Source organism: Quercus suber, unplaced genomic scaffold, assembly GCF_002906115.3.
Source record: "Quercus suber isolate HL8 unplaced genomic scaffold, Cork oak 2.0 scaffold_40, whole genome shotgun sequence".
Taxonomy (NCBI): Eukaryota; Viridiplantae; Streptophyta; class Magnoliopsida; order Fagales; family Fagaceae; genus Quercus; species Quercus suber.
In genome coordinates this window covers 1,941,152-1,961,980 of record NW_027069505.1, presented here as the reverse complement: position 1 = coordinate 1,961,980, position 20,829 = coordinate 1,941,152, and the positions used below count along the sequence as shown (strand labels likewise).

General features: G+C 33.8%; 1 protein-coding gene across 9 annotated transcripts; it reads left to right on the top strand.

The window, feature by feature from the left end:
• The first annotated feature begins 196 nt into the window (after positions 1–196).
• LOC111987224 (AUGMIN subunit 5-like) lies at positions 197–19,171 on the top strand. Of its 9 annotated transcripts, none has more exons than XR_010628116.1 (17): positions 197–773; positions 854–928; positions 2,035–4,310; positions 5,419–5,628; positions 6,960–7,025; positions 10,816–10,869; positions 11,034–11,118; positions 11,872–11,930; positions 12,072–12,358; positions 12,479–12,551; positions 12,621–12,837; positions 12,951–13,058; positions 14,649–14,752; positions 16,401–16,511; positions 18,055–18,129; positions 18,887–18,973; positions 19,058–19,171. XR_010628116.1 is itself a non-coding variant. In XM_065771214.1 (15 exons), the coding sequence occupies exons 1-3, from the start codon at positions 4,857–4,859 to the stop codon at positions 6,981–6,983; spliced, it is 261 nt and encodes an 86-aa protein (XP_065627286.1). In that variant the 5' UTR covers positions 4,733–4,856; the 3' UTR covers positions 6,984–7,025; positions 10,816–10,869; positions 11,034–11,118; positions 11,872–11,930; positions 12,072–12,358; positions 12,479–12,551; positions 12,621–12,837; positions 12,951–13,058; positions 14,649–14,752; positions 16,401–16,511; positions 18,055–18,129; positions 18,887–18,973; positions 19,058–19,171. The 9 variants fall into 9 exon arrangements, 5 of the variants coding, with proteins under 5 accessions (XP_065627284.1, XP_065627282.1, XP_065627283.1 ...); XR_010628114.1 differs by having other exon boundaries at positions 850–928; XR_010628115.1 differs by having other exon boundaries at positions 198–928; positions 2,035–2,877; positions 4,234–4,310.
• Positions 19,172–20,829: the final 1,658 nt, after the last annotated feature.

Genomic DNA, 20,829 nt, shown 5'->3' with positions numbered 1-20,829 from the left:
AAAAAAAAAAAAAAAAAACACTTTTCTTGGAAATTCAAGAAAAGGGTTTGAAGATTTTCTCAGGAAGTTGACTGCCAGATTTGAATTTTAAGAAAAGGCTATGGAACAACAAGAAGATGGGGTTTTCCATGCCACCTTTGGCATGGAAGTCGAGTCCGATGATGTCGCCCCTGAGATTTTTTTGTGCTTTCATATGGTTTAGACTAATGGGTTTTTTCTGGATTTGGATTTGTTTGAATTGAGTTGCAAGTTCCTGTTGCTTTTTGGAATTTCCTGGTTCTTAAATGTTATTGATTTGGTTCTTGTTATGGAAGCTTATCTTAAAAATATTGTGAGAAAAGAGAAGTAGTAATCAAGGAAAGATTTCTCAAAAAATTTTAAGAGTAGCCAAAGAAAATGTATCTGAACTGTGCTGATCATATAGATTTTAGAGATCGATTTCTTTCTTCCATCAAAATTTCATAGTTTTCATGTTTGAAGATTACCCATCTAGAATTTTTGTTATTTTCCATTCTCTATTGATTATATATATTATTAAATTTTTGTTTCTCCAACTACAGTTGATAGACAAGGATCCAAGAAAGGCAACTTTCCTGTTCTGGTCTGCCATAAATGCTGGGTACCGGGTTGATAGTGCCTTGAAAGACATGGCAATTGTGATGAAATAACTGGAGTGAGTTGATGAAGCAATTGAGGCTATCAAATCTTTTCGTCATCTCTGCCCTTATGATTCTCAGGAATCTCTTGGCAATGTGTTAGTTGTACTCTACAAGGTAAATCTAAAACCAGTTTTATCCAATAAATAGTTTCATATATTTTACTTGCTATTCTTTGTCATTTTCCTTTTAGCTAGTTACATATATTGGGGCAACAACAACAAGAAAGCAGGAGTGTTAGGTTGGCGTGCATGACTGAGCAAGTGTAAATGGTGAGTGCTAATGCTCTTAAAATTGAACAAGTACCATACTACTTTCTAGGTGAAATTATTGAGAAAGGAAAGTTGGGTGAGTGTAAAAAGGGAAAAAAAAAAATATATATATATATATATATATATATATTGTGCTTAAAGAAAGTGGTAGATAGTGTTGGCACTAACAAGAAAGAAGGAAAAGAGTACTGATGAAACATTTCGTTGCAGCTTGGCTTTTACTTTAATCCAAGTCTATGGGTTTGTATGCAGAAACCGTGTGAAGCAGCTCATTTTCTGATAGGTTCTTTTGGGTTTATTTGGTTTCTTTTGCTTTTGGTTTTACTTGTGTGGTGAGGGTTACTCCTCAATGTCCAGACTTTAAAGTAGTTCACTTCTTATGCATATAGCCTCAAAGGTTGTGTCACTGTTCCACTGAACTCTTTTTGATTATTGACGCAAATAGATTGGAATTCTAGCTAGTGTAAGATTTGGGTAACGTTTCTTTTCAACTCTGTCTCTCTCTCTCTCTTGGCCTTGCTTTTTTTTTTTGATTGGTTTTTGCTGATACCAACTAATAAAAAAAGAAACAAACTAAGAAAAAGAAAAAGAAAAAAAAGGAAAAGACTCAAACTTGGCATGAGTTAAGCTTAATTAGGCATTATTGCATGTAATTGGTTACTAGTACTCTATACATACAGCTTTGTGGATTTGATATATGGCTCTTGGGTTTTGCTGGGGTTTACATGGAGAGTGGCTCTTGGGGCCTTGTCTTTGTGTTTCCACTTGATATTAGGCATATTTCTTCATTGTGGGGTTTTAGAGTCTTACCATTATTGACAATCAAAACATGATCTTCAGCTTCAATATTTTACTAGATTTTCTGTGGTGTATTCCTCAGATTCCTCAGATTTTTCAGTTAAATTTTGTAGGTGATTTTGTTGTTGGTAGTTAATGCTTAGTTTTTCTTTACAATAATCAACTTTCTTTTAAATTTTTTTTTTCTTTGATCTATCACTCTCTTACAAATTTATTCCCATTCTGTGCAAAAATAAAGAGAGATACTTGTTATCTACTGTTTTGGTGGTTTCTTCAACTGATACCAGGATGCTGTTTTTTTGTTGCAGGTTTTTGGTTTTTCAAACTTCAACGGTTAAATAATTCATACAAAAAAGTTGATTTTTTATATTGTTGTGTTTGGAACTTGAAGCTTTAAAGGAATGGAAAACAAATGAAAGAAAGTGATAAGCAAGTGAAGGGGGAAAAAAAAAAATATATATATATATATATAGAGAGAGAGAGAGAGAGAGAGAGAGAGAGAGAGAGTGAGGTGGAGTCAGATTTGTGCTTGTGGGAGTTACTGATATGAGAAATGTTTTAGTGTTAATAGCCTGTTGGTTGTCTCCTTGGCTAATTGGGTGCGCTCGGGCTCCGTGGGCTTTGCTGCCGACCAAGGAAACAAACTCTTATTTGGCTCTCTTGGCATTGAAGAGAACCTTTTGTTATAAAATTGTACAAACTCCATCTTGTGTTTTCCTTTATCTCTTTCTCCCTCATACTGACTCTCTTCTTTCTTTTGCCTTGGTTGTTGTCAAAGATTCTTTACTCTCATAGTCATACTCATACCCCCACAAGCATATATCCTCACCCTTCTTTGAGATCCTTCTTTGGAGACCAGGAAACTTGGGTTGGGTTGCATTCACAAATCTGGTCCCCACACCCTGGGAGTATTTCTTTCTATTTCTGGGGCTTTTTCTCGATTGGGGTTGTTTTTATTTATGTTCATTTATTAGGATGTGTGGTGGTGACTCTAAGGTAATCTGATTTAGGCATTTAGTACTACAAGTTTAGGTAGTTTTGAAGGTATAAGAGGGGCTGAAGCAAGTTGATCTTTTTTTTCATTCCAAAATGAAGTTTGTGAAACTTGGATCAAAGCCAGATTCCTTTCAGACTGATGGGAACGATGTCAGGTGAGAGATCATTTGGTGCTCTATTACTTTTCTTTTGAAACATGATTTAGGAATTGCCTTGCATAAGCTTGTTATAGATGATTTTTGGCTCTTTCAATTGTCTCTATCTTCATTAAAATCTCTCTTTATGATCTCTTTTGTATTAGATTTACCATTATTCTTTGGTAGATTTGCCACTTAGTGCGCATACTGTTGCAGTTTGATGGAAAAGTTTGAATTTTGAGTTATATTCTCAGATACATATACTATGTAGACGGTAGATATACTCTGCCTAGGTAAATAGTTGTTTGAGGTTTAATTCTTGCTTCCATTGGGGACTGCTAGCAACTTCATCGCCTAATTGAAATTAGGGCTTTATTTAAATGTTGTTGGGTTTGAAAGTTCCTGTTAGTTCATTGTCATTCTTTTTGAGCTTTCCATTTTATGGCCCACATTTGTATTATTTTCCTGTACTTTTGATATTGTCATTGAATCTTGATGATATATTTCTCTTTGGCATTTTAATGTTTGAAGAATGGTGCTTTATTTTCTTAGTTCTAACTTCTAACTACATTAGGTCATTAGAAAATTTGCTGCTTTTTTAAATTTCTAAATTTCTATAGTTGTGCTAAATTTTCTTCGGAAGATCTTGACTTCACAGTTCAGATTGTTTGCTGCAGGTATTGTAGTATTGTTTTTCCAGTACCTCCTCAGTTTGCATTATTGACAGTTGAATGTGATGGGATTTTCTTTAAAAAATATTTTATTAATCGAGTGAATAAGTAGTTTGAGTAATTCAGCCAAAAAAAAAAGAGTTACAATTTCATCAAATCTATATATATATATATATTAGGAACAGAAAATTTGATCCTTAAAATAATTATTAGCAAATTTGTGTCACATTTACATATATTAGGAACAGCAATCCAACTTTGGGAGTATTAAATAATGCTGGGTGTAGCAGTGAGCAATTATTTTGCCTTCCTGATTCATTGTTGTCATTTGAATAAAAGCTATGCGTAAACCTTGACATTTTTTTGGGGTATGATTCCTATCTAAGATTTAATACGGTAATTTTGAACCAAATACAGTGCCACGTTTATAGCATTACCTGCACTGTTAACTAACAGGGAGGGGGAAAAAAAAAATTTATAATAGTTAACTCTGGACTTTGTTTTAACTTCTCTTACCAATTATTTTCTGATGGTGATTTTTATATTTTATTTGAGTTCATAACAGTAGGAACTTGACACATGCACATTTACTTGGTTGTGAGGCTTAGATTCCATTTTATTGAAACAGCAAAATGTTGGGAAATATTTTCTAATACAATTATGATACATGATGGTGGGGTCGTGGCGGCTGAGCTTTCTAAAGTGGTTGCTGGTGCTCCATAGCTTATTACCATTGGTACAGATAAGACATTAACTATTTGGGACACAATATCATTTAAGGTATTGTATTGTATCAATTCCTTGATGTTTTTAATTCTTTGAAATGCAATTTTTTTATTTATTTATTGGAATTGCTTTGTAGCTTTGGAATGTTAGCTTTCCCTATGATTTTTATTTTGGGCGTTGTTCGCTTTTATTTTCTTGGTTTCCAGTTCTGTAATAGGCAGGAGATTTTACAATCAAAATTTCCCTATGGATTGCTTTGTTCGAAAATATCTCTTTAGTATCCTTGTTAGTTAATTTGAAAAAATTGTTTGTGAAGTTGGAGAACTACTTCCAGGCTACTTGCTGCATATTATCAGAATTCTTTTTGGATGACCTTAGTGTATAACAGATGGAAGAGGTTAATAAAACTCATTAATATTGTCGTCTCAGTTGGCACATTGTTATGGTCATTTGTGTGGATCGTTTAGAGGTGATAACCTTATGTTGAGCCTTGTACCTTATCTTGTAACCTTAGGTATTTTTTTGGATAACATTATTGTGAAACAGATGGAAGAGGATAATAAAACTCATCAGTATTGTCATCCCAGTTGACGCATTATTATGGCTATTTTTGTGGATCCTTTAGAGGTGATAACCTTATGTTTAGCCATGTATTTTATATGTAACTTTTAAAATGCTAGTTTCTGTTATCCCCTCTTTCTTAGAAACATTTATTGTACATCGTTGTACTCCTACTTTATAAATTTTTGTGAATGTTAACATGCCATTCGTGTGGGACCAATTCCTGAGGCTCATTTGTTGCACATAACCTTAAGCTGCATTTCTTGACTGATGAATATTGTTTTGATGAATTGTCTTTACACAACTTTCTACACCTTAGTTAAATCCAATCAAATGGTACTTGACATGTAAATAAAACATTGTAGACTCGCATTAAATTTATTTTGTGAACTAAATACAGAAAGTATGCAAGATATGAGGTAATAATATAGCAAGTGCCTTTTTATCTTTAATTTTTTATTAAGTTTTTGATGGATTGGATATTATTTCAAATTTTGTATGCAAAGAACGGAGGGAATGTGAACGGAGGGAGGACTGTCCTTTTTATTTGTTGAGTGGTATTGGTTGGGCTGCTTCATATTTTGCTTCTTTGTTGGTGCAGTTGGAGGTCTGGGCCAAGGAGCAAGGAGCCGCAGGGTTGAGGGCTAGCTTGAACACACTGATGGCTGAAATACAGCGTTTGAATAAACTATGTGCAGAGAGGAAAGAAATAGAAGATTCTTTAAAAAAGAAATGGAAGAAGATTGAAGAGTTCGATGCCTGCAGATCTGAACTTGAAACTATATATACTGCTCTTCTTAAGGCTAACGTGGTAAGATATCTCAACTTTACTGTTTGGAGGCATTGTTAGGACATAATTTGTTGTTCCATAGAAATTGGACGGTCTTATTAATTTTGTATAGTATTAAGAAATTCAAAAAAGCTAGACACAACAAAAACTCATAAATTAGCCAACTACCTCACACATGGCCCACCACAATTTAAGTTATACATTTTTTTAAGGGTACCTCTCTGCATGGATTTTAGGCTTTGGAAATAGATGCTTGAAATTACATGGATATTTTTGAACAAACTCTCTTGTTAACCCAAAGAAAGTAAATGAACATTTTTTTTTTTTGATTAGTAAAAATGGATTCATTTTTGCATTTTTGGCTGTTGATTCTTTTAGGTAAGCAACATAATTCCAATAGTTTAAAACTTTTTTATTTTTCATAAATGATTTTCGGGTAATTTCATTAATCTTGTATGATATCGCTACATTTTGGAATCAGCAGCCATTAGCTGTGAGGGAGTATGCATCAAGCACTATAATTTATTCCAACTTGCTTAGTTGTTGTGGACATTTGCAATGGTGCAAAATATCTTATTGATAAAGAAGTTCTACTTTCTATCAAAGTCCTGATAATAGCCTCTAAATGCTTCCATCAACCCCACATGTTTTTGAAGCTATAACGGAACTATTTGATGTGAATTTTTTTGGAGGGGGCAATCTGTATATTATTCTCATTGACATTCAAGTTAGATGGTGATAATGTTCTCATGGCCTATTGGGATTCCCAAAATTGATTACTAGTTACCTTATTGGGTGTTTTAGATATGTTTTCAAATATTTTAATAGTTTTTTTTTTTTTGGGAAAACTTAAAATAAACAAAAATACATGTTTATACACGACATAAGTATAAAATACTAGGATGCACGATTATGGGAATGGGTACAGGTATGGGTACGATACGGCGACATAGCAATTTTTGAAAATTTAGCCCTTACCTAGGAAACACAGGTATGAGTACAACATGGGTAAAACATCCCAAATGAAATGTCCATGCTTCCTAGATAATATACCTATATATTGATACACACACAAACACACATTCATATCTTTGTTATGTCGTGTCCTAATTTTTCATGACCCCAAAATTACATGAGAGAGAGAGAGAGAGAGAGAGTTCACAAAATTACACTTGACCCCAAAACCTCCCTAAATTAAGTTTTAAACCCCTATAAGAATCACCATTCCAATTCTAAATTTCAAAATAAAAAGGATTTCCTTCAAGCACAATAAAATTGTCAAATGTCATTCTTCTCACACTTTATAAGTATTTAAACTTTATATCGCTTTGTTGTTTCTTTGTGTCTTTTAGCATGACAAAAATGAGTTGAAATGAAAAAGTGCTAACCAGACTAATTATGCTATGGTTTGGAATGAGGTTAGTTGTATTTAATTCCAGAATGCAATTTACTTTCGAAGCCAATGTCATGCAATTGCATGCATAGCTATACTCTTTAATGTTATTTTCTACCATAAATTGCTCGCATGCCCATGCATTTCAAATGTCATCTCCTAGGTTAGACTATATGTGCTCACATATCCATGCAATCGTTTGTCATCACTTAGGAAATATTATATGTCATGCTCACATGTTCGCATGCCCATGCATTTCAAATGTCATCTCCTAGGTTAGACTATATGTGCTCACATATCCATGCAATCGTTTGTCATCACTTAGGAAATATTATATGTCATGCTCACATGTTCATGCACCTCCCATGCCCATGCATTCATTTATCCTTACTTAGCCTTAGCGCATGACATGTTGAACATGAACATGGCCTGTTCATTAAATATGTTAGCCGTGTTGATCCGAATATGACCCAAACCCATTTAGCCTCAACCCATGACCTTTTTACAAACGGGTTTTGTTGTGTTGAGTTCGTAGGTTGTGTCAGATTTTGCCACTCCTATTTAGGTTTTTAGGGTATAGGGTCTAGAATGTAGGGTGTGGAGTTTAGGGTTGAGATTTTTAGATCCGTATATCCATTCATTCATTTGTCCCCACTTAGGATAGATTATATTCTATGCTTACATGTTCATGCACCTCACATGCCCATGCATTCATATATTATATGTTTTCACTTGGCCATTTGTTTATGCATTCTACTTGTCATCCCTTAGGTTGATTGTACATGTTCACATGTTTCTAAAATTTGTCAAATGTCAAATTCTTAATTTATCCATTTGTAAGCATATAACCTTCATGCCCCATTGTTGTCCCTTTGTGTCTTTTTGTACCAATCGAACTTGTTATTCTATGCTTTGGAATGAGGTTAGTTGTATTTAAATCAAGAATACAATTTACTTTCCTAGCCATTGCCATGCAATCACATGCTAGCTATACTCTTTAATGTTATTTTATAACAGAAATTGCTCACATGCCCATGCATTTCACATGTCATCTCATAGTGCAGACTTTACGTGGTCACATGCTTACATATCCATGCATTCATTTGTCATCACTTAGGATAGATTCTATTCTATGCTCGCATGTTCTTGCACCTCAAATGCACTTGCATTCATATATCATATGTTCTCACTTGCCCTTAATGTTTTTGCATTCTACATGTCAGCCCTTAGGTTGATTGTACATGCTTGCATAAATGCATTGCACATGTCATCTCATAGGGCATACTTTATGTGGTCACATGCTCACATATCCATGCATTCATTTGTCATCACTTAGGATAGATTCTCTTCTATGCTCGCATGTTCATGCACCTCACATGCCATTGCATTCATATATCATATGTTCTCACTTGCCCTTATGTTTATGCATTCTACATGTTAGCCCTTAGGTTGATTGTAAATGTTCACACAAAAGTGATTTTCTGTGAGGACAATAAAATTGTTAAATGACATTTTTCTCACACTTTATAAGCATTTAACCATTGTATCCCTTTGTTGTCTCTTTGTGTTTTTTTGCATGAGAAAAATGCGTTGAAGGGAAAAAGTGGAAACTGAACTTGTTATGCTATGCTTTGGAATAATGTGGTTGTATTTAATTCTAGAATGCAATTTACTTTCCTAGTCAATGCCGCGCAATCACGTGCATAACTATACTTTTTAATTTTAATTTCTAGTATAAATTGCTAACATGCCCATGCATTTCCCATGTCTTTTCCTTGGGTAGACTATACGTGCTCATATTCATGCATTCATTTGTCATCACTTTGGATAGATTATATTCTATGTTCCCATGTTCATGCACCTCACTTGCTCATGCATTGATATATCATATGTTCTCACTTCGGAACGATTATATTCTATGCTCACAAGGTTAGATGTCCATTCTTTAGGGTTTGGGGTATTCAGTTTTAGGGTTTAGGGTATAGGGTATAGGGTTCATGGTTTAGGATTTAAGGTTTTTGGGTTTAGGGTTTTATGGTTCAGGTTTTAGTGTATAGGGTTTAGGATTTAGGGTTTTAGATCCATACACCAATGCATTCATTTGTCGTCACATTGGATAGACTATATTTTATGTTCACATGACTGTGCATTCATGTATAATATGTTCTCACTTACCCTTACGTTCATGCATTCTACTTGTCATCTCTTAGGTTGATTGTACATGTTCACGTGCTTCTAAAATTTGTCAAATAATTACTTGTAAAAAAGAAAACGTTGTCAAATGTCAAATTCTTGAGTTATCACTTTGTAAGCATATAACCTTTATATCCCATTGTTGTCTCTGTGTCTTTTTGAATGAGAAAAAAGTGTAAAATGGAAAAATCGCTAATCAAACTTGTTCTATTCTTTGGAATGAGATTAGTAGTAATTAACCAAGAATGCATTTTACTTTTCTAGCCATTGCCATGCAATCACGTGCTTAGCTATACTCTTTAATGTTATTTTCAAACATAAATTGCTCACATACTGTTGCATTTCACGTCATCTTATGAGGTAGGTTATATGTGGTCACATGCTCACATATCCGTGCATTCATTTGTCATCACTTAGGATAGATTATATTTTATGCTCACGTGTTCACGCACCTCACATGCCCATGCATTCATTTATCATATGTTCTCACTTGCCCATATATTTATGCATTCTACTTGTCATCCCTTTGTCAAATGTCAAATACTTAAGTTATCTATTTGTAAGCATTAAACCTTTATATCCCTTTGTTGCTTCTTTATGTGTTTTTCCTTGAGAAAAATGCATTGATGGGAAAAAGTGCAAAACGAACTTGTTATGGTATGCTTTGGAATAAGGTTATTTGTATTTAATTCAAGTATGCACTTTACTTTCCTAGCCAGTGCCACACAATCACATGCATAACTATACTCTTTAATGTTATTTTGTAGGAAAAATTACTCAAATGCCTGTGCATTGCACATGTCATCTCATAGGGTAGGCTATATGTGGTCACATGCTCACATATCCATGCATTCATTTGTCATCACTAAGGATCGATTATATTCTATGCTCACATGTTCATGCATTTCACACGCCCATTCATTCATATATCATATGTCCTTACTTACCCCTATTTTTATACATTCTACATGTCAGCGCTTAGGTTGATTTTTCATGTTCACATAAAATGGATTTCCTACCAGGACACTAAATAATTTTGAAATGACATTCTTCTCACAGTTTATAAACACTTAATCATTGTATCCCTCTGCAGTCTCTTTGTGTCTTTTTGCATGAGAAAAATGCATTGATGGGAAGGAGTGCAGACCAAACTTGTTATGCTATGCTTTGGTATTTCAATTGACTTGATTTAGAGTTTCATTCTTCCCTTGTGATACAGCTGGAACCTCTGTCGTAATGTTTTTTGGTCTCTTTTTTATTGAGCGTCAAATGTGATTTTGGTTTGGGTATTGTGGGTGGATTGGTTTTGATTAGGAATTTTGTTTTTTAAGTTGAGGTTGTTTTTCTTTTCATTTGTGATTGAGATTTTCTACTGCACTCCCCATAGAATTTTGACAACCCATATGAAGTTTTCATCTAATTTGATTCTTGGTTGACGTTTTCTGCTTTGAATGATGTTGGATTAATCCGGATGAACTATATAGTATATACTTTAATTTTATTTTTCAATCTGTATGCTTTCTTCTTTATGTGTTTTTACTTGCTGCTACTTATTAATTTATATAAGAAGATGTAGTTTATGCCTTACCGGTTACGGATATCAATATAATTTTTATGCCTAGCTTCGGGATGGCTCTTTGCATTAGGAATTGTTATATCAATGGAACCAAATGAAGGTAATTTTGTTGGAACAAATGGAGTTTAACTACTGTATTTTTATTATTATTATTATTATTATTATTATTATTATTTTGGTTGGTTAAGAGGAATTCTCATGATTAGTTTTATTGGTGATAAAAAGAGATATTTGGATAACCAATTTGAAGTTTGAGAAATTCAGGAATTTCAAGACGACAACAATGTGTACACTTTGTGGGCTAAGGTTGCCGGATGAAACTGGTGTGGCATTGGGTTTCGTTCATGAGGTAACCTTCTTTGAGTTTAGACTATTTGGTAGAGTAATGAATTTTGGTTATCCTTCGCTGCATAATGGAAGATAGTATCTATGATACTTTTAAAATTTTCAGTTTGTCAAGGTATAATCCACTTTTGATGAGCTTTTACTGCTCATTCATGAAGTAATGATCCCCTAATATGATTTTTTTTTTTTTTTTAATTACAACTGGAGAGATGTTAACTGGCTTTGAACTTATTACTCCATTCCTATCCAAGAATAATAGTAGCATAAGTATAGTGATGATCTGTTTTCATTGTTTCAAATTGTAATTTGTTTACGCTTGAACATTATTTTCATGGACTAAGGCTTCACAATGCTGAAATTGTCTATTTGAAAGAAGCAGACGAGAAGAATATATTATGCCATAAGTAGCCATAATATTTGGTTTTTGATTTAGATCATACACTGTAAATTCTACTGAGATTACAAATATGACATCAGAAGAAGAATATCTAAAGAAACAAACATATTCTTTGCAAGGTATATCTGTTATCTTTATATTTTATATATATATTTTTACTTTGGTAGTGTGCTTAGCATTTTGTATAATCATCTGCTTGGAAGTTATTTAGGGGTGCGTTTACACTTCCTTTGTATGGGGGCATTCATTACCCTGTTAGATTTTCTTTTATTCTCCCATTCTCTCTCACACAATCTTAACTTGCCTTGCATTATTTGGTTCTATAATAACATTTTGCTCATAATGTCTTTGCTTGTTTAGATCCTAAAAAATCTTGTCCATCTTGCCAAGACAACCAAAGAGCAGGCAAAAGGATTAAGGTTCTTGAGAAAGATTTTTACTTGCTATTATTTGAAAGTTTTCATGGCCTACTTGTTTTACCCTGGCCACTCTCATTACACTGTCTTTACTAATTTTGACGTGAACTCCACTTTTTATGTGTGTGTGTGGGTGGGTGGTAGGTGGAAGAGCATGCCATCTTAGGTCACCAGTTTTCTAGAAAAAGTGTGCTTTGGCAAAGAAGCATGGTATTGGAAAAGGTTTGACTTTGACGACTTTGGCGAAGAAACATGGTGTTGGGAAAGGTTTGATGATAGTTTGGTGGGCAACCTATCCTGTTGGGGGTGATATATCTACTGGTAACGGTTATACTGACAGGGAAGTGGTTGTATTTCCAATCTCAACATCTATAGCACCTAAAAACCACTACATTGAGCGAAAAGATCATGACAAGCTCCTATGGCTTTAAGTAATTTACTTTTAATTTTATGAAATTTTTTGTCCATTTACCTTTCTATATGGGCTTTGTGGATTGATGATCTGATAAATTGATCCTAATGGTTACTTACAAGAGTTTTTTGACAATTAGTTATGTATTTAGACACAAGTAAGGTTAAGAACAATCACATGACAGGAGGAAACAGTCGACCAGAAGAAGAGAGGTATGTAATAAGTTGTTATTGAAATTATGTTGTTTAAGTAGTAACATATAGCTTCTTGTTATATGCCAGGTGGAACCCAACCAGGATGATGATCTCAAACAACCAGATATAGTAAAATGTGAACTTGCTTTGGAAGGAGCAATATCTCGAGAATACCTTAATCATGTATTTATGCTTTTGGATGATGAAGAGTTGGAGCTGCAAGAGTTAGAAGGAGGACCAAATCCACTGAGGTGTTCGGATTGTTTTGCTGCTAACGGTGTACATGGTTGGTCTCTTTACGAAGGTTGGTTTTGGAGGAAGAATCCGACAAAGTTCTGTATCATGTTGAATGCATGTATTATTTTTGTACTTGTGTATTTGAAGTTGTTGATATCTGTAACTTCATTTGTTTTGCAGATTTTCTAACTGACTTTCCTCCAAATTTTGTTAAAACTTAAGATGAAGCGGCCATTCTGTACTTAACTTTCGGATTCTTCTCCAGAGATTGTCAAGAAATTGTTTAAGGTGCATAATTAGCAAAACTTATTCTCAAACTGAATTTTTTAAATTAGTCTTCTACCAAGATATATCATATGCAAAAGATGCTGCATACTGTCTTTCTATTGCAATGGCTATTATAATGCACATGCTTGAAGTCTTATTCATGAATAATTTTTTACCTAGCAAATGCAAGATATACATTATCTGCTATCCCTAATGTTTTTAAGATTCAGATGTGGTTATTGACTGTTTTGTAGACTTACAAGGACTAGTTTACCTGCTTTATGCGAAAAAAATTCAGTGACTCCCTACCTCTTATTTGATCTGCTGTTTAGCATGTCCATTGGAATAGAAAAATTATTTGATCTATTGTTTATATATATATATATATATAAGCCTTTGTTAGTTATTATTCTAATTTAGAAAGCTGTCATGTTTATGACTCGGAATTAAGATCGTATAATGTTTAATTAGTCCTAACTGATGGGGGTTGGCTCTATCCTATTGTATAATTTTTATTTATCACATCCTTCTCTAGACTCTGTTCATCAGGTGATGCAGGACTAAGACATGCTCATTTATTGTTCTGCTTGAAATCAAATTAATGAAATAAGTAATAATGATAAAACCTTTTTCTTGATTCCTGCATTTCCCCCGTTGGATTTAATAGTGGTTGTATGTGGTGGCTTTTTGTTGGAATTATTTTCTTTTGTTGATTTTTATATTTTATTTGAGTTCATAACAGTAGGAACTTGACACATGCACATTTACTTGGTTGTGAGGCTTAGATTCTGTTTCATTGAAACAGTAAAATGTAGGGAGATATTTTCTAATAGAAATATGATACATGATGGTGGGTTTGTGGCGGTTGAGCTTTCTGAAGTGGTTGCAGGTGCTCCACAGCTTATTACCATTGGTACAGATAAGACATTAACTATAAGGGACACAATCTTATTAGTGATCATATATGTCTTTTGTATTGCTCTTTTTAATATTGTTATCCTCATACTAAAAACTTAACTGACTTATTTTTTTGAGAAACTTTTGCAGTTTGACTGTAGTTGGCAAGTAATATGGAGTTGTCTCTTGCATGGGTTACCAATGTTCAACTGCCGTTTTAAGTTTGATTTATGGAATCTTCTTTCATATTGTCAATATAGTTGTTTTATGTTCTGTTTGTACAATCTTCTTTGGTAGTGTCAATCTTCTTTGTTAGTCTCAATATATTGAGGGTTCGAGTTCTTGTATATTTCTTCAACTTGTTTTTCTTTGAGCACCTTAAATTTTCACCCAGCTTGACTCTTCTTTTTTGTTTTTGTACTTTTATTTTTGTAAGTTATGCCTTACTGAATTATAGTTATGATGATGGACAATCTTTCTTTGGTTTGTTGATAGAATGAAATAAACACAGCATTAAAGATCTAATTGTTGGGAAATTTACTAACATAGCCTGCAAGTTTTTTCTAATTGTTTGTTTGTGCTGTCACTTTAATGTTCATTTTAACTTCCATGTAGGTAGGTCTGTTTGCTTATAGTATTATGAATATGACATACTCTTTATTTTTCTAGCTTTTCTCATTTGGTTTACATTATTTCTAATTTATTGAAGCGTAGATGTCAATGTTGATGCTGAAATCTGCTGTGGTACTTGTGAATGTGATCTTAAAGACTGGAGCTTCAAATATTTTAGTTTACAACACAGAAATAAATCGTTATGGGTTAGTATTATGAATATGCATACTCTTTACTTTTCAAGTTGTTCTCATTTGGTTTACATTATTTCTAATTTATTGAAGTGTTGATGTTGAAATCTACTATGGTACTCATTAATGTGATCATAAAGACTGGAGTTTCAAATATTTTAGTTTACATCGCAGAAATAATCCTTATGGGTTAGAATTCTGAAGTTCAATGGTCTAGTAGATGTACTTGCATTGCTGGCCAGTGCTCATCATGACCACCACAACTACCGTCTTAATGTGACCATGATAAACGTACTTTGTCCATTATAACTCCTAGAAAACAAAAGAAGCAGGAATTTTTGTTTACTAGAGTAAGAAATATGTATAGAGCCCTAGGATAATTGTATGGTTATGCCAAACTTGTTTTAACTGAATCCTCAGCTTTATGAAACCTTAAATATTATCTATACTTCAAAGAGCCAGAGATTGACATGTTCTTCTTTCGAAACTATTGCAATAGACTTATGTTTTAAATTCACTTTTGGACCTTTGGTGTTTCATTTTGCTATTAGTCGAAGATGTTTAATAGGATGCTTTACATTTCCTTTCTTCCGTTTCATGTGTATTTTTCACTTTCGAAGCCTGCACGCTTGAATCATTGATGAATTATGTTAGTACTTGGTAGGGATCTTTTTTTTTTTTTGATAAGTAGTATTTGGTAGGGATCTTATGTTTGATTTTTTGTTTTTGAATGTTGTGGTATTATGTATTAGTAACTCTTTTTTTTTTTTTTTTATTCACATTCATACTCACTTTTGCAGCATGTATTTGAGGGAGTTGGGGATATTTGGGGTTAGGGATTTGTGGTTGGTAATGCTAGAGAAATAGGTTGATTAAGATTCAATTAGGGAGTAAAAAGCTGGGTATATTTTGGAGTTCAACAGTCAAAAATGGTGAGAAAAAGGAAGAAAAGCAGATCCGGTTGGCTGTTTGAAATAATTCAGTAATGCAGATATTGGTTTGTGGATTGTTCAAGGGTTTTTGTCCTATTCTCTTTAGGGTTTTCAGTGTGTGGAATTATGATCTAGTTGCAAGATTTCAAGTTGCGGGAAATTATAGAGAAAGAAGTAAAAAAAGATAAATGACATTGTTCCTAGTTTTTGCAGGCATTACACGTAGGGTCCTTGACATTCTTAGGGAGGAATTGCATCAGACAAACCTGAACACCATTATAGCTGCAAATTTATCTTTTTTTAACTATTAAAAACCACAAAGAAAAGAAAAGAAGCCCAATAAAATAACTATGGGTTTGAGACTACAAGTTGTTCTAGAAAACCTTAAAGGTCCAAAAAGACCCTTGATTACTAAAAGAAAATACGACGAAAATAAAACTAGACCAACCTTTTGCCACCTGCATCACTAGAGACTCGAAGTGCTGATCCATAAGAAAAGTTAAAAAATCAAATAGAATTTTGCACTGTTAATGCCCTATTATTGTTATGGTGAATATTTATTTTCATGTGGTTTCAACCATATGTATTATTACTGTTATTCTATAAATGTGAATGTTATTTTGGTTAATAGAGATTGATATTTAAATTTTGGAAAAGTGATTTTCAATATTAATGTCTATTAATATTCTCTTCTAGTTTGAATTTTGATGTTACATTGGTGGTTTCTTCAGAAGGAAAACTTGTTACAACAATGGAGGTCCTAGCTGCTGGTCCTCAGCTAGGAAACTGTTATTATTACTCTAATGCACATTGCTATTTATTGTGAGAAAGTAGAGTTGGAGGTATATGTTGTGCCTTTTCTTTTATTTATTTATTTAAAGCATTGTTTTATGTGAGGCAAAGGACAACGAGTCCAATAAAAAGGAAAATTAAGGACTCAGTAATTAGAATATGAACCAACCCCCACCCCCTTCAAAAAAAAAAATTCTTCTAATTATGCAAAATGAAAAATTAATATGCATATCTATTCATTATATTTCTGAATTTATGAATAAAAAAATGAATATGAAATAATGGTGAAGATGTCCATTCTAGTAATGCCTTGCTTCCTTGAAAGTGTCATCAAAGTGGATAGATACCTTGTAATTTCTCATGATAGATGAGCATGAATTCTGACCAAGGCCAATTCATTATTGTTAAACAATTCACCATTGGTAAATTGTTTAATCTCCAAAAAGCATCTGACAACCTAAATCACCAATGCCTATATACACAAAATCTTTGTTTATTGGCATCTTGATGCAGTTCATTTTTAAATCTATCTGTTACTAGCTTCTGTTGTATAATTAGTAATTTATGGTTTTACTTTTAATTGCCTTTATCACTTGTAACAGAAAGTTAGTTAGCTGATAGGTTGTTAGTGATAAGTGCAATAGCCTATTAGTTAGTTAGAGAAGTTAGTTAGGCTTTGGCCAAATCACATGGCAGCCACATGGTGGGTTCTTGTAACTAACTCAGCAGCTTGCGTATGTAACTATAAATAAGCAAGGCTGCCTATATTGTAATTAGTTGAATTTGAATCCAAGAAATCTACCTGTGATGTATTATTCCAAGAGTGTCTCTCTTGAAGAGCTAGTTAATTCTTTCTTTTCTCTAAGAAACTTGGCTTTCTAAAACATCTTTTCTTTTCACCATTTTTTCCTCCATCACATCTCTCATCTTGATGTTGAGGCAAAGAAGACAACATCAGGGGTTGATTGATTTGTTTCCCTTGGGGAACAAGAATTAGATAATAAGTTTCATCACCGCTATTGAAGGGTATTCAAATTTTTGGTAGAAGATTAGAGATTACATTCTAATGCTTGTCCATATATAAATATTTTGCATATTAGTATTCTTTTTCTTTCTTATCAATCTGTTTCTTTTCTTTAGTGCAGGGCATAAAAAATACCTAGGATGTTTAAATCTTGTTAAATTCTGTTATTGGAATTTTAAATTCATGCGTATTTTTCAAATTCATTATGTTTATTTCATGATTCTCGATGGCCCATCCAGGCTGTATTTTATGATGTGTGCTATTGCTGCTATTGAACCTTGTTAGAGGTATAAAATCCATCATGTTTTTGCGGTTTTCATTATCAGTTAGACATGGTTAGTTTCTTATTATCTGCAGTACTTTATAATCTATCCAGACAACTTAAGTTTGCATCTATGCTAAAGGTGATGAATATAATTTTCTTCTCTTGGTAGTGTCTAAAATTTCATGAAAAGGATTGAACTCTTTACTTTTTAAAGCAACTGTGAGAACATTCATCTTAATGTACTTAAATTTCCTGAAAGTTAAAGTTACTCTGATATTCTTGAATTTCTTGTGTTTTTTGGCAGTATTTGTAGGAACTAATGGGATCAATTCTCTTTTGCTGGGTTGCTTGTGGTATAAACTTAGCTTCACTTGCGGAGGTAATGTGCTCATTTTTTTTCCAGCTAAGGAGTTCTAAATAAGTAGGACTACATAGACTTGATCTGACGTTGAGTGAATAGTAAGTTTCCATAAAACATCTGATTGAATAAATCAAAATGAAACTTTGCGGCCTGACCTAAATGTTAAATTTCTTTTTGGGGACTAAAACTAAGATTGTATATGTGAAATTACCAACCATATGAAGATATCATATTATAAAACTGGTTCAGCTGTTAGATTTCAATTTTACAATGCTGAAAGGATTTTCTGATTTTGAATCTCCAGTATTCTGAGATCTTCTATTATATTAGGCGATGAGTGAATGATTATAAGACTTAGCAAGCAACCAAATTCAAGCTGTTTTTCCCTTGGACAACCTAACCAAAGTCTTCAGTCATGTCTGGTCTTCGGGTGTCATTCTGCCTGGATGCTCCCAATCAAAATTGTATAGTAGTTGAACGAGAGGAAGTTCATATTAAAGTGAGTCCCCTAATGAAATGGTAAGTCTCACAGGGATATCGTGTGTCATACCCATTTTGGACATTGAGGCTTTTCTTTACCCTGCTATTCAGGATCATGTTTATGGTCCAATTTCTTGTGGAAAAATAGACAGGCACTAAGGATGCATGTAATCTTCAAGTACATTTGAACTGTTCTTATTTCTATTTTGGTCCTCTGCATTCTTGAAGATTCTCATAAATCCTATCTTTTTTTGGTTTTTTTTTTTTTTTTTTTTTTGGTCTTCTTGATCACCAGTTACCACTTCATGTCGAAATACTAGTCTCAGCAATTACTCAAATCAATGAACCTGACAGCTTGTATTGGATCATCCAGTCACACAAGGTTAGTCTATATTATTTTCCTTTATGAATGTCTTTACAAGACCATTATCAGTATCTTTTGAGCCCTAATGTTGATTGTGTGTAGTGCTACTTGGATTGCTGTGCTGAGGGAGATTTTTTGTGTACCACTGTGCCCCCACCCCCAAAAAACAAAATCCTCCCCAGACAACCCAAAAAAGGGGGGGGGGGGGGGGGGGGGGGGACAAAGTGAAGTGAAAAAGAAAAGAGAAGAGGGGAAAATGGGAGAAAAGGTCTAATAATTAAATTGTTTGCTATCCCTGAAATGGAAATAAATGGCAGATGGTGCAAATCAGTAAATTTTTTGGCCCCTACTTAGACGTTTTGTTTACTGTGCCTAGTTAGATCTTATTCTCAATTTTTCTATTGATTTGAGTTTTGAAACTTTAGTAGCCCATTGATGATGTAAATGACGACAATGGTGGTGGTGTGTGGCATGTGAAGTAATCTGCAAGTGAATATGGGGGGTTAATTAATGGTTAGGATAAGTTATGCCTTAATGGTATATTGAATTTAACTTTGGAATCTTGAAGGGTCTAGACTCTAAAATTGTGGGAAGTGGACCATGACGTGTAGCTATGACCTATGAAGCACAGGTGCGTTTCTTGATTCAGGTGCAGGTGCAGGACCCAGCAATTTTTGAAAAAGTAGGGTGCGGGTGTAGTGATAAAAATATTCTTAAAATATTTTTATTATATTTTTAATATATTGCTCATCATACTTTTTCGCATAAAACTGAACCATAAGTAAATAACTAACAGCAGCAGGAAAAGCAATATTCAAAACCTATTTCATACAATTTTAAACCCCCCAATTCTCATTTTAACCCATGACGACTCCATCTTAGAAAGAAAGCAAAAAAAATCAATCTGACAAAAGATTAACCATGCATATCACAATCAAAATAGAGGTTTATCAGTATCATTACCTCAAGTTAGTGGCTTTCAAACTAGAGAGAAATTCAGATAAACCTTCAAATTTCACAAACTACAAAGCAAAGCAGTGAAAGTACAAACCACCCCACTTCCATTACACAGTTTCACACCTATACACATTACATAATTTACATCACCCACCCAATTCAAAAAACTCTCTCTCAAGTTTAAAGATACCCAAAACTCAACAGTGTAAAGAACAAATTCTTTTCACATATATAACAACAAAAAGTCAAACAGAACCTAGTTTACCAAAAAAAAAAAACTCAAACAAAACAACAATAGCATAAACCCATATCAGCGTATAACCCTGTGTAGAGAGAGAACCTGAAGATTTCGGCCAAACGGTGCGTTTTTCACCTTTTTTTTTTCATTTTTTTTTTTAAATTTTAATTTCAACCTGAATTGGCCGGTTCGGCGCCATTACGGTCTGTTTCGGCAGCCGAGACGGCCCAAATTGGCACAAGTCGGCCCAGTTCGGTGCGAATCGGCCCGAGTCAGCACGTATCGGGAACCAAAAAAAAAATAACTGGCAGCGGCGTCGCCTGCCACACCTCGCGTCTGGCCGCATCGGACGCGGGTGCGGCACCCATTTTGCCGCGTCCGTGCTCCAGAGGCTATGATTGTTTTTCACTTTTTTTTTTTTTTTTTTTTATAGGTTATAAAAATATATTGAAAAAGAAGAGGGGTGTCACCTAATTATACAGGAAGTATACATCAAGGACAAAAACAAATCTAGTGCATAAAGTACGAAAGTCCATGAAATCATGAACTGAAGAAGAAGAACAAAAGCCTAACACTATAACCCAATCCAGAAGAGTCTTAAGGAAGAAAAGTATAATATCTGAAATTGATCTCTCTATATCCTCAAAATGCCGGTTATTCATCTCCCGCCAAATGCACC